At 44.6% G+C, this 11,676-nt stretch overlaps 1 protein-coding gene across 1 annotated transcript; it reads right to left on the bottom strand.

The window, feature by feature from the left end:
* Window positions 1-338: 338 nt before the first annotated feature.
* On the bottom strand, window positions 339-7,989 carry toporsb (topoisomerase I binding, arginine/serine-rich b). Its single transcript, XM_036591883.1, has 3 exons — window positions 7,726-7,989; window positions 4,846-5,859; window positions 339-3,521 (listed from the first exon to the last, which is right to left on the bottom strand). The coding sequence occupies exons 1-3, from the start codon at window positions 7,738-7,740 to the stop codon at window positions 981-983; spliced, it is 3,570 nt and encodes a 1,189-aa protein (XP_036447776.1). The 5' UTR covers window positions 7,741-7,989; the 3' UTR covers window positions 339-980.
* Window positions 7,990-11,676: the final 3,687 nt, after the last annotated feature.

Genomic DNA, 11,676 nt, shown 5'->3' with positions numbered 1-11,676 from the left:
TCTTGAGGTTTTATTCCTGAACAAATTCACACAAAAATGTTGGTTAATAAAAATGCACATTAATGTCAGGAGGTGAATGAATGTCCCTCACAGCTCAACCATCCATGTGATTTTTAAATGCTTCGTTATCCAATTTCATTGTATGCCGTGCATTGACTATAAAAAATCCTGAATGTCTCTAAATGGGAACCTTTCACGTTAAAGCAGCTTAAACACTTAATTACATGGAAAATTTGGAAAAATCTGTGGAAGCCCCCTTGAAGTCCAACAGCAAGCAGCCTACAAATGTAGTCACACAGGACTCACATCACAGACAAAAAAGAAAGCAGTGCCTTCAGTCAAGAGTTAAAAACCAGCTTTTATTTATTTATTTTTTTGCATATGCAACATTTATTTCTCTGCTTGTTATGGAAGGGGCAGCAGAAAGAACATCTTTGTCTGTTTCCCCGGTCTAGAACCAAGCAGAGACCGTGCGGGTGTGATCACTTACAGTGAATCAGCATTCTAGAGTAGGCGCTCAAGTTTGGCGACAGGTATGAAAAAAGCACGCAAGTGTGATCATCCACACTGTGCAAGAGGCATGATGGTTATTAAGGAAGTGGACACTTGCCACATGTTCCCTGAGTTAAAGACAGACAACACTTTCAGTCGAGAACGGGGGTCTAGCAGGGTGTGTATTGTGTAGTGTGGATGTGGGCGCACAAGCGTTTTATGGCACAGCAGGTCAGCACCAGGTCTGAGGCAGAGGTTGTGTCCATTGTAATCACAGGTACTATAAATACTACATTAATAACAATAATAAATGATTCCATGTTTTCTTTCCTTATGCTGGCCTGCTTACTCAGACCACGGATGAGAAGATTCATTTATAAAGCCCTAAATAAGAAAAGACAAACTATTACAAAGAAGAGACAGAACAGGCTTGTTTATGAATGAACGTCAGCAGAGCCTTTTATGTGAAAGCTCCTGTATTTGTAGATCTAGACAGCAGGACTGGTTACCACACCTTTCTGTGAGTCACTAGTTTCAGTGTTGCCTGTTCTTTCCCTCTCTGTGTCTGACTGGTCCCTGGGAGGCACAATCCTGTCCTCCAGTTGGTCAACCCCATTGTCTGTGGCAGCAGAATCCTGTATAGGTTCTGCCCCTTGCCCCTCTTCGGGCAGTATATCCTCCAGCTCCTGCAGAATGGACTCCAGCAGATGTGTGTCCGAGGGTGGAGTTGTTGAAGTCAAGGAAGCATCCTGGCTGAGGTCATTGACTCTTTCAGGCTGTTCTGGGTCTGTGCTTTGCTGTGAATGGTTGAAAGATTCTCGGTCCACCACATCCACCACACACATCTCCAAGTTCAACGCACAGTCCACAGAGTCCAAGAGGCGCTCGGTGGGAGTCATAGGGCTGTACGACTCTAGAGATGAACAGGGAAGAGCAGTACTCAAAGACAAACTTGCACCAATCTTGTTGTTCGGTGTCTCAGGTACAGGGTCCCTACTTTTGACAACACTGTCCTGACAATCGACTGCATAATCAGTAACATCCACCACAGACCTGTGACAGTTATCCGTAACTTTGTTAACATGGTACTGATTGCGCTGACTCTTGGGAACCTCAGTAGCAGAACAATGATCATCAGTTTTGCTTTCAGTAACCTTTGTAATACTGTGTTGAGGGTCAGTGGTTTTGTCTACAACCACAGTTGCACGGCACTGATCGTCCGTTTTGCCGTCAGTAATCTTGGTAACATGATGCTGTGCATCACTGGTGCTGTTGGTAACACTGTGCTGATCATCAGTGGTGCTGCTGGTGATCTTGGTAACACAGTGCTGATCATCAGTGGTGCCGTTGGTAACCTTGGTAACAAGGTGCTGATCCTCAGTGGTTCTGTTGTTAACGTCTGTGCAGTGCTGATCATCAGTCTTGCAGATTGTAGCTTTGATAACACGGCCCTGATATTGAATTTTGCTGTTGGTAACCTCATGTTGCTGACAGTCAGTGGTTCTGTTGGTAACTTCAGTAACACAGTCCTGATAGTCATTGGTGTCACTGTCGCTTTCTATAGTGATAACAGTGGGCGAGTTATGAGGTCTTGCTTCTCTCCGACTCCTCTTCTTGTGTCTTTTTCTCTTCCAGCGGTGCGTGTGGGAGGGCGGGTCAGAGGCCCGCCTCTCAAAGATGATCTCAACACTAGGGCTCCGGCTGCGTTCACGATCCCCTCTGTGGCGCCTCTTGGCTGGGCTGCTGCGTGCTTCCCGGCGCTCCCTGTCCCTGCTGGACCTCCGGCTGCTCTGGCGCTGGGCCGCTCTTTCCAGGTGGCGAGTTTTGTACTTACGCTTGCCAGCAGGTTTCTCTGGGCATGGCCGGTCCGGCTGAGAGTCCTCACTGCTGCTGCTACTGCGGCTGCTGGAGTGGCTAGCTACTCGGAGGCGGTGCTCACGACGGCCATGGCGGTGGCGTGAATCACGACAGCCGCCATGAGAAGCTGAATAGTCTCGAAGAGGAGATCGACTTCTTTCTCTCTCTTTCTCTTGCCTCCTCCTCTTTCTAGCTTTCTTTCGCTCACTTCCATGGACAGGCGAATCCCAACAGATGGAAGATTGGGGTGACCTCTCTCTTGCAGAAACGGAACGAGGGTGCTCCTGTTCCTCATCGCACTTGTCAGGACACTGCCTGTCTCTGGATCGTGGCCGTTCCCAGCTGGGAGACCTAGAGGAGTCAGAGCTGTCACTTGCAACTGAAACAGTGGGACTCAGCCCTGATGACTGGCAACTCCACCTCCGTAACTCTCGATGGGTCGATCGCTCCTGACGCCTGGAGCAAGAACCAGAGCGTCTGCAGGATCGGCTGTGTCCAGAACTCCCACTTAGCACTGAACTATCGCTGCATGACCGTGAACGATCTCTGAAGCAACGGTGTGGAGTTTCTTCTTTTCTTCCGAGACTGGAGTGTCTCTCAGCGTCTCTCTCTCCGCTGTGTGATTGGCGTGAGTTTGCATTCTGTGGACTCACCCTGTCAGTGTTTAAACCTGGACTGCGTGAGGCAGATGGGTATGGGCAGGAGGAGGGGCTTAGGGGTCTCTGATATGACTCAGGGGACAGTGGAGCCTGCGCCTGGGATGACGAGGCTTCCGCCTTTGGTACCGTGGCAGCTGTTGCCATCTCCGTGGCAACTGCCTCTTGCTCCTCCTCTGAGGAGTCGGAGGAGAGCTGCACAAGCTCCGGAGTCCGCTCAGCCATTGGCTTCACATAACCCACAATCATACACTCCTCCTCCTCATCTTCATGAGGGCCAGCTGTTCCACTGGCACGGCCCACCTCATCTGCCTGAACCACATCACAAGCAGGCTCTGCCCCCTCTGCCTGCGACTGGCTGGGAGACGGGAAGAGGGTGGAATAGGAAGGGCCAGGAGTCTCATCGTCCCAGCCAGACTGGCTGAGTGAACTCTCACCACCTGTTGCCATGGGAACAGGTGGAACACGCTCCTCAGTGGCCTCGGTGATGTCTGCTTCCTCACTGTCATCATCATCCTACAGGAAGAACCAGAGACAGGGAATAAGTTGTATGTTTTAACTGCAGTTAAACTTATTAAGTATAGTTTAGAGATATTATATATAAACACACACTTTAATATTTTAACGCCATTAGAAAGATGTTGAGATTTGACCTACATATCAAACCATTCACTGATTAAACACATTCTGGAAGAGCAGAATATTTAGGCAGCACTGGGCTAATGTGATAAATGTCTTCCTTCTAATACAGGTGGATTCAGTTGTAGTGCCTACATTTTGCTTTATAAATACATATATGGTCAGGCTCGAAATGTGATACGTCCATGGTACCAATTGAATTACTTCAATACTACTGAGTATCAAACAACTCCATGTAATTCAATAACACATTACAATACTTAAGAAGTCAGTCTTATCAGCATCCATGAACCAATAAGCTGGCTTGTTTTAAAATATAAAATGCTGACTGGCTCGATTACATTCCACATTTATGTTATTAATGTCAGTGCTTCTTGGTTAGTCTACTATCTGCTGCAGACAGTAAACATACATTATTATGTCAAGTTTTATTTCATTTACACAAAAAGGTTGGCAATTTGCAGTTACCTCCAAACTAGAGCCACAACCAACAATTATTTCTATTAAACATTGGAATCATATCTGTACTGGAAAATGTTGGCTAAAAAATTAATTAAATATCAGCATCAGACTGATATTTAACCTTTATTTGATGACACATTAATTGTGTTTTGAAAGAGCAGAATGTTTAGACAACTCTAAGGTCACCGTGCTATAATATCTACATTAAGTGTATGCATAAAAACAGACTGTATATCACCATTTGCCCAGAATTCCCATACCGGTGCATATCTAATACCTGTAATCAATACATCTCCACTGATCAAACCACTACGACTTCTGCAGTTACCTCTACTTTTGCAACAATCATCAATCAAAGTTTTGTATGTAGAATCTGTCCAAAATCACCAACACTTCCAGTACTGCACAGCAGTGTGTCGAAGTGGCTGCGTATATCATGTTAACATTATAGTGCGGGGACGTCAAAATCAGGTCAAGCACTAACACATTTTATCAACAAGCACCTTTAGTTATAAGCATATTATCCTTAAGCTTATTGACAACTAACGACCAAATGTTGCAGCCCAACTTTAAACACAGTATGTAGAGGCCACTGCACAGACCACATCACCACTCGCAGAACAAGAGATTAAGCAATTTGACATGTTAAAACTGAGACACAGTGAATTGACCTCTCTTTCCAAGTGCAGATCAGAATTCGAAAACACTGATCGTGACATTTTGAATTAATATGTCAGACCTCTGAGATGGCTATGATGGACGAGTCAGAGCCACTGTCCTCCTCGTAGCTGGGGGCTGGGCACTCATAGACAGCCTGCTGGTCGTAAGCCTCAATGGAGAGCGTGGAGCGTGCAAAGCTGACCAACTCATGCAGGAAGTGGTCAGTGCGCGCCAGTAGGAAGGGGCGAAGCTCATCTCGAATGGCAGCATCGTCCATGTCATAGTGCGTGATGCGGGACATGATGATGTGCTGAACGATGCTGACCAGTGAGCCGTGGGAACCGTACAGTACCGTCAGTTCCCGCTGGAGCCACGGCAGCAGCCGCCGCAGGCAGGCTGGGTTGCGCCGCAGGTGGGCTGCTGAGACGTCCCGCTGCCTGCCACTGTCCCAGCCGCCACTGCGTACCCGTACGCCTGTCCGGTACAGCGCCCGCCGGAATGCCACAACATCCTGGTCCCGTAGCCGTCGGAGGCTGCGCTCTTCACCTCGTGAGCGCCGGCGCTCCGTCAATCGAAGCATCATGTGGTGGACACCTTGCTCTCGGCCCACTGTCTCTTCCATCCCCTCTGTCAAATTCTCCAACCTCAGGTCCAGCGAGGAGGCAGTAGTGGCTGGGTTTTGGTGCCTCCGACTTCTCCTCTCCCCGCCCCGCGGCGCCCTCGGGCGACGAACTCGGTCAGGGGGAGCGCCAATGTCTATCTGGGCAGCAGGGGGAGCAGCTGCCGCTGCTGGTCCATTCTCTACAGGCGCCAGCACGAACTCTTTAAAGTCATTCTCCGCCTTGACGGAGTGGAATATGGAGCGAAACGGCTGCTTGCACAGAGGACACTCAGCTTTGTTTTTGGACCATTCGTGGATGCAGCGGAAGCAGAAGCGGTGCAGGCAGCGATCCAGGGACGCCACGTTGTTGAAGCGGTCCAGGCAAATTGGACACTTGGAGTCTGGCGACGTCTCAGCCAGGAGGCGCCGCGAGGACTTCGCCCCACTCTCCTTCTTCCTCACGCGCAGTTTCATCTTTGTGGGCGTCATCATCTTCAAGACAACAAAAATATATGAATATAAACACAAACGTTACACAGGCAAACTTCCATGGTGAAAGATATAATTGAAACAGTTAAAGAAACAGGTGCTTCATTTCAGTCCTAGAGACCACATACACTGCACATCTTGCTCTTTTATAACCTCATTCAAACTAACCCGTTCAATTAAGTATGTTGGAGCAAAGTAAACACGAAAATAAATACAAAATGGGCTTCCAGGGGTCTCACAAAGCAACATTTCTGGCTCAGTCTAACTCTGTATTTTCTGTCTCATGACAGTGGACCACTTCTTACCAGGCTGCATCACCACAGTAACTCATACTGCATGAATAACCTGCTCCAGGGCAGGTTTAGTCTGGGATTTAGGATCATAAACAGCTATTGGAGGAATCATGGCCGAGCTCCTGACCAATCGGGGACTGATGGAAGTAAACCCCCCAGTCACTTATGATTAAACATTTTGCTTAATTAGAACAAATAAATCACACCACATGAATATTTCCAATACACAGCCGTCATACCACATTTTCTTGTGCACACAAGGATTAATTAAACCATCGTTAACCAACATTGTGAAGCACGTCTGTGTGTTACGTATTGTCTGAAACTTAGTCAGGAATCCTGTCCAGCACTGGCACTGAGAAACAGAATTAGACATTATTAAATTAACAAGCCTGAAACTTGCAACTCACAAACTACATTTCTATAATATTATGTATAAAACCGCATTAATTTAGAGATATATGCTAACTGACAATTTTAGTAGATACTCCTACCAAGTACGTACACAGTGTCCGTTTGAGAAGATCCACTTACCATATAGTTGCACTACAAGTAACACATTGTAATCCATATGTAACCTGTTAGCCTCTTTTACCCTGTTAAACAAAGGTCAGGACCTCCATAAGACCACCACAGAGCAGGCATTATTTGGGTGGTGGATCATCCTCAGCACTGCAGTGATAGCAATATGATTATATTTTATCGTTATCATGATGCTTTTCAGCACATCGTGGATATCAGCGGTACTTAAAGAACCCAGACCAACTGCACATTTTGTTACAAGGAAAGCATGATTAGATCTGTTTGATTGGATTTAGTGCAGTACAGTACGTGAAACACTAAAAATCACTAGAGTTGTAGGTTTGCTACAGTATGTTGATGTGACAGGTTTTTTTTGGTCTTATCAAATCTCACAAAACTAAATATTTTGATGCACACCGTGTGAAGTATTATGATACTGCCCACTCTGAGTGGTGGGAGGACCTGATAAAGTGACCAGTGACAGTATCCCTCAGGATAACTAGCTGTATTAATCAATAATGACCACATTTTGTGTTCTGGATAGCACCTGAAAAGCCTCCCATTACTGAGGCACTGCAGTTCAGCCTCATACAGCTCCAGAACCGTCTCTGCCCGCCGTTCCAGCTAATCTGGACAGTTAAGAACAGTTAAAAACACTGAAATTGATCAGAACATTTATTTTGATGTTTGTCGTTTTATAACAGCTGTATTGATCCAGCCTGCTGAACGTGACCATCACAGAGCCCAGGTGAACAGTTAGTAAAGCACTGAGCTGAAGTCAGCTTCTTATTCTAATTCTCCCGTTCCACCTTAAATGGTACGGCGGTTACTCTGATGCGCCGCAATGTAACTGCTGCACCGTTTAAGGGGGAATTCGAACACGAATCTGGCGAGTAGGAAGCCGATTTCAGGCTCGGTAGTGAAGCTCTATTCTGATGGTTCCTCCGACACTCAGTGACCTGATCAGCACCTCATACTCAGGAGATCTGAGCCCGTCACTGATGTTTCCTCTGATATTGTTTTGTCGGTTATTGAAGGCTAAACACTCCCTCACCGTCCGAGTTAGCATCCGCGCTAACACAGCCTCCTCAGAAGGTCCGGATTCCCGCCGCAGTTCCGCCTTAAAACGGCTCTAAACTCTCCATCCGCGCCGCTGTTCGCGTCCATCGGGGCGCAGAGGGCGCAAAACTGCGATTATCCGACAAAACGAAGCGCAGATGGACAGAAAAACCCGCCCAGAGTGAAGAGAGTCATCGGCTAAACCTACTGAGGAAAGCCATCGACCGAAAACAGCAGCACAGACCCGGAGGACCCAGCCGAGCCCGCGGAGCCCGCAGCGCCACCTGCCGCTCGGGAGGAGTGAACTGCAGCGTGCCTGCGCCCTCTAGTGGCTTCGGGGTTAAATTACATCTACACTGTATGACAGCGTTTCGTTTCTGCGTTCATGTCTGTTGTATTACATTGTTTCTACACCTTATTTACATCTGTACCTGTATAAATACATTTATTCTTTGTAACTGATTATTTCTGTGAATTCTCTGAGCGCAGAGATTTGAGTGTTACTTGTTACTAAAACACACAACCATCCAGAGAGTCACGGCATCGGTTCCTCATTTAAGGCAATTTGGCAATGACCTGTAATTCTTTTATGATTCCTTATCATAAATACAACAGAACAAAAAGCTGAAAATCTCTCCTGTTAAATAAAATTATTAAAACACTGCACTGAGTAACACGGATCATACGAATGTGTGACTTTATATACTGGTAAAACATAATCATCATCATCATTATTATTATTATTATTATTATTATTATTATTATTATTACTATTGTTGTTGTTGTCGTGTTTTTTTCATTTATATGAGTTTTAGTTGTATTTTAATTTGTTATTGATGTGCGGATGTATATGTATCGCCCTTCATTTGAATCGGTTGAATATAAATCTGTAGATATATATAAATCTGGAGCTGTACATTTAACCCTGAACATGATTGTTCAAATCATTCACACGTTTTTGAATTTAAAAAAAAATGTTCACGGTAATTTATTGAGCCTAAAATTCTAAAATATACCCAATATTTTAGAATTTATGGCTGATTCAATGTGAACTCACCTGCAAACGCGGTGATGTAAGATGCAGCGATTTACTTAAAACGTTCTGTAAGGATAAAGAGCATTTTTTTTCACTAATATATACACGTATGTCATAAATAGACCAGCTGTCTATGATGTTTGTGTTATTTTTTTACGGAACGGTAAAAAGAAAATATGGAGTGTTCTTTGTTTATCTGTAGTTCCCGCTGTGTCCACTGGGCGGCGGTAAAGCCGCTGTGCGCCGCTCGTTTGTTTACCGTCGGCTCTGAGACGCTCAGCTGAGATTAGCTTGTCTGTCTAAACGGCGCCGTGTTACTTTTCTGTTCTCTGCCTAAATAAAAGCAGCGCTGTTGATATGCTGTCTGTCAGCCGGCGCTGCCTGGACAGAGTGTTTTCAGTCGTGAGTGTTTCTGAAATGTTCAGTTTGCCTCTTTTCACTAACTTCTCAGCCAGTTAGCATAGCGGCTCTTAGTATGAGCGGTTAGCATCGCCGGTTAATTAAAACCTGGCCTTTTCGGAGTGTTTGGACATTATAGACACATAAACGGATCGCTGCTCCAGAGTAGCAGCCTGTAACACGTTCCCCTGCCTTAATTAATGCAAATATATCGGTTCTGCACACGAAGTTAGCTTGTAATTCGCCACGCTGCTGTTCGAATGACCCCGTTCCACCTTAAATGATGCAGCAGTTACTGATAAAACGCCTCAGGCGCCAGAATGGAAGTGCGGTAAGTGCTGCACCATTTAAGGTGGAACGGGAAAATTCGAGCAAGAAGCTGACTTAAGCCTCTTGTTCTGCCAGGTGTTTTAATTTTTGATGTAGTTCAGGATTTCAGACCTACAGAAGAGTTTCTGAATTGGTGAGGGTTTTTTTTCCTTTATTGTCTTGACAGGAACAGAAGATAAGAACCCAAACCGTTATTTCCAGCGAAAACAACTCAGGTCTTCTATATAGAACCATTCTCACCATTTCATTCAGAGTGATGGAGAATGTGTTGTATACGGTTCTATGTAGCACCATAAAGGGTTCTGTTATTATCACGGCTTTAAGCTCAGTAACAATAGAAGAACTTTTTTTGTTGCCATATAGAACCTTTTTCAAAAATGTTCTAGATAGAACAACACAGTCTCCGTCAATCTGGAGAACCATTTTACCATACTATTCTATATAGAACTCATGGCTTAAATAGAACCATTCCCTTTATTAGAATGCTTAGAGAACCATCTTTTTAAGAATGTAGGTCATTTTAAGAATGTAGGTCAAACAGTGCGTTGTGTTGTGAATAGAAAGCCATTTATATTCAGCCATAAGCTGTTTGACTCTCCAGCCAACATTCAGTCCACTGTTTGGTGTAGAAGCCATAGTTAATGACCTTATCAGTGCACTGTGTAGAGAAGGGAGCTCAGTGAGATTCATTCAGGGTCAAAAGCTGATAACACTTCAAAGACCGTTATAAATATTATATTAACTTTTCACCATTAGAGCTGTAACTTATGGTTACTTCTACAGTCGGTTCGTCTGTCAGTTTTCTTTTTTCAGTTAATTGACTAACCGGTTATGCGTTTAAATACTGGCACATTAAAGCTGAATTTGGAAAATTCATCAAACTATTCAGTTTATAAATATTAAATTGTTTTTATTTTACTGTTACTTAGTTCTTACCATTCATATAATTCTTGTACTGCCAGAATCCCAGAAAAGGCAGCCATCAGGAGCAACAGGCTAAATCAAAGAGCCAAATCCAAATCAGAATGATCGAACACACGAAATTACAGAGACTGTTTTTGTTTGATGGTTGTTTTGGCTTGTTTCATTTTTTAATTATTAGTTTTTTACTTAAGTCTGCAAACTGTTAACTAAACACTTTAACCTCATATTATTCCTGTATTTATGATGTATTGGCTACTTTTATGTTTGAACTTAGAACCTTTCCAGTTTTCTCAGTTCTAGCACACGTGCAGCCATTATCTGTTTACCGGTTTGTCACTGTTTATATGGTTCTGATTGGGTTCCAGTCTGTTTGAGCGACACCTGATGCATCACTGGCTAAAGGTTTCTGCAATAAACATTTGTACGTTTACGGCTAGAATGAGCGACCGGCACATTCGTGATGTAATGTATGTGGTTTTGGACGCAGCCGGCTGCTTCACTACAGGTTCTAAGTTTTAGAGATAAGCGTTTGTAACGTAAGGCTTTAGCTCTGTTATTCAGTCTTTAACGTACATTGTTTTTTACTTCTATCCAGTTTAACAGGCTGTGTTTCTCTTTCCATCAGATTCTGCTGGCCATCGTGGTTCTGTCCTGGAGCTACGTGATCTATGGCACTCGGATCGCAGCACAGTGGGAGCTGGAGAAGAGGGCGAACATGCAGACGTGAAGAGCAGTACTCCAGTATGAAAGCGCTGTGGAGGACTGAACTGGACTTTAAATGATGTGGTGTCATGAATTGAACACCCCTGTAACACTGATATTCATGTCCCGAAACAGTGGACTACCAGCAGTGCCTTCACATGACCACCTCTTTGTTGAATTCCTGTGGAGTGCAGGCACATAGATGATCAGCTGGATGTTTATGTGGCCATATGTTAATTGTGTTTGATCTAATATGTGACCTACACCATCCTGTTGGAGAACAACGAGGCTGAAATTTGCCAGCTACTTATTCTAATTTTCCGCTCCACCTTAAGTGGTGCCACAGTTACGTTCTGGAGTCAGATGATGGCTCCCTATTTGCATTTTCCACTCCACCTTAAATGATGCAGCAGTACAACCCTGAAAAAACCTAGACCCTGTTTACACCTGGATACTTAATGTGTCTTGAGTATCAGGAGCCGTATTACAGAAAATTCTTATCTTTTTGTCTTAAGTTAAGATCTGACAGGTCAAGATAAGATTTTTCACAAATTC

The sequence above is a fragment of the Colossoma macropomum genome, unplaced genomic scaffold (genome assembly GCF_904425465.1).
Source record: "Colossoma macropomum unplaced genomic scaffold, Colossoma_macropomum, whole genome shotgun sequence".
NCBI lineage: Eukaryota > Metazoa > Chordata > Actinopteri > Characiformes > Serrasalmidae > Colossoma > Colossoma macropomum.
The sequence above is the reverse complement of the archived record's forward strand: the minus strand, read 5'-3'. Positions and strand labels throughout refer to the sequence as shown.

What these genes read in the sequence shown, in the direction of transcription:
- toporsb (XM_036591883.1), bottom strand. An exon ending in CCATCATAGCCATCTCAGAG is followed by an intron (nt 3,522 to 4,845) that starts GTCTGACATATT and finishes TTCTTCCTGTAG; the next exon opens with GATGATGATGACAGTGAGGA.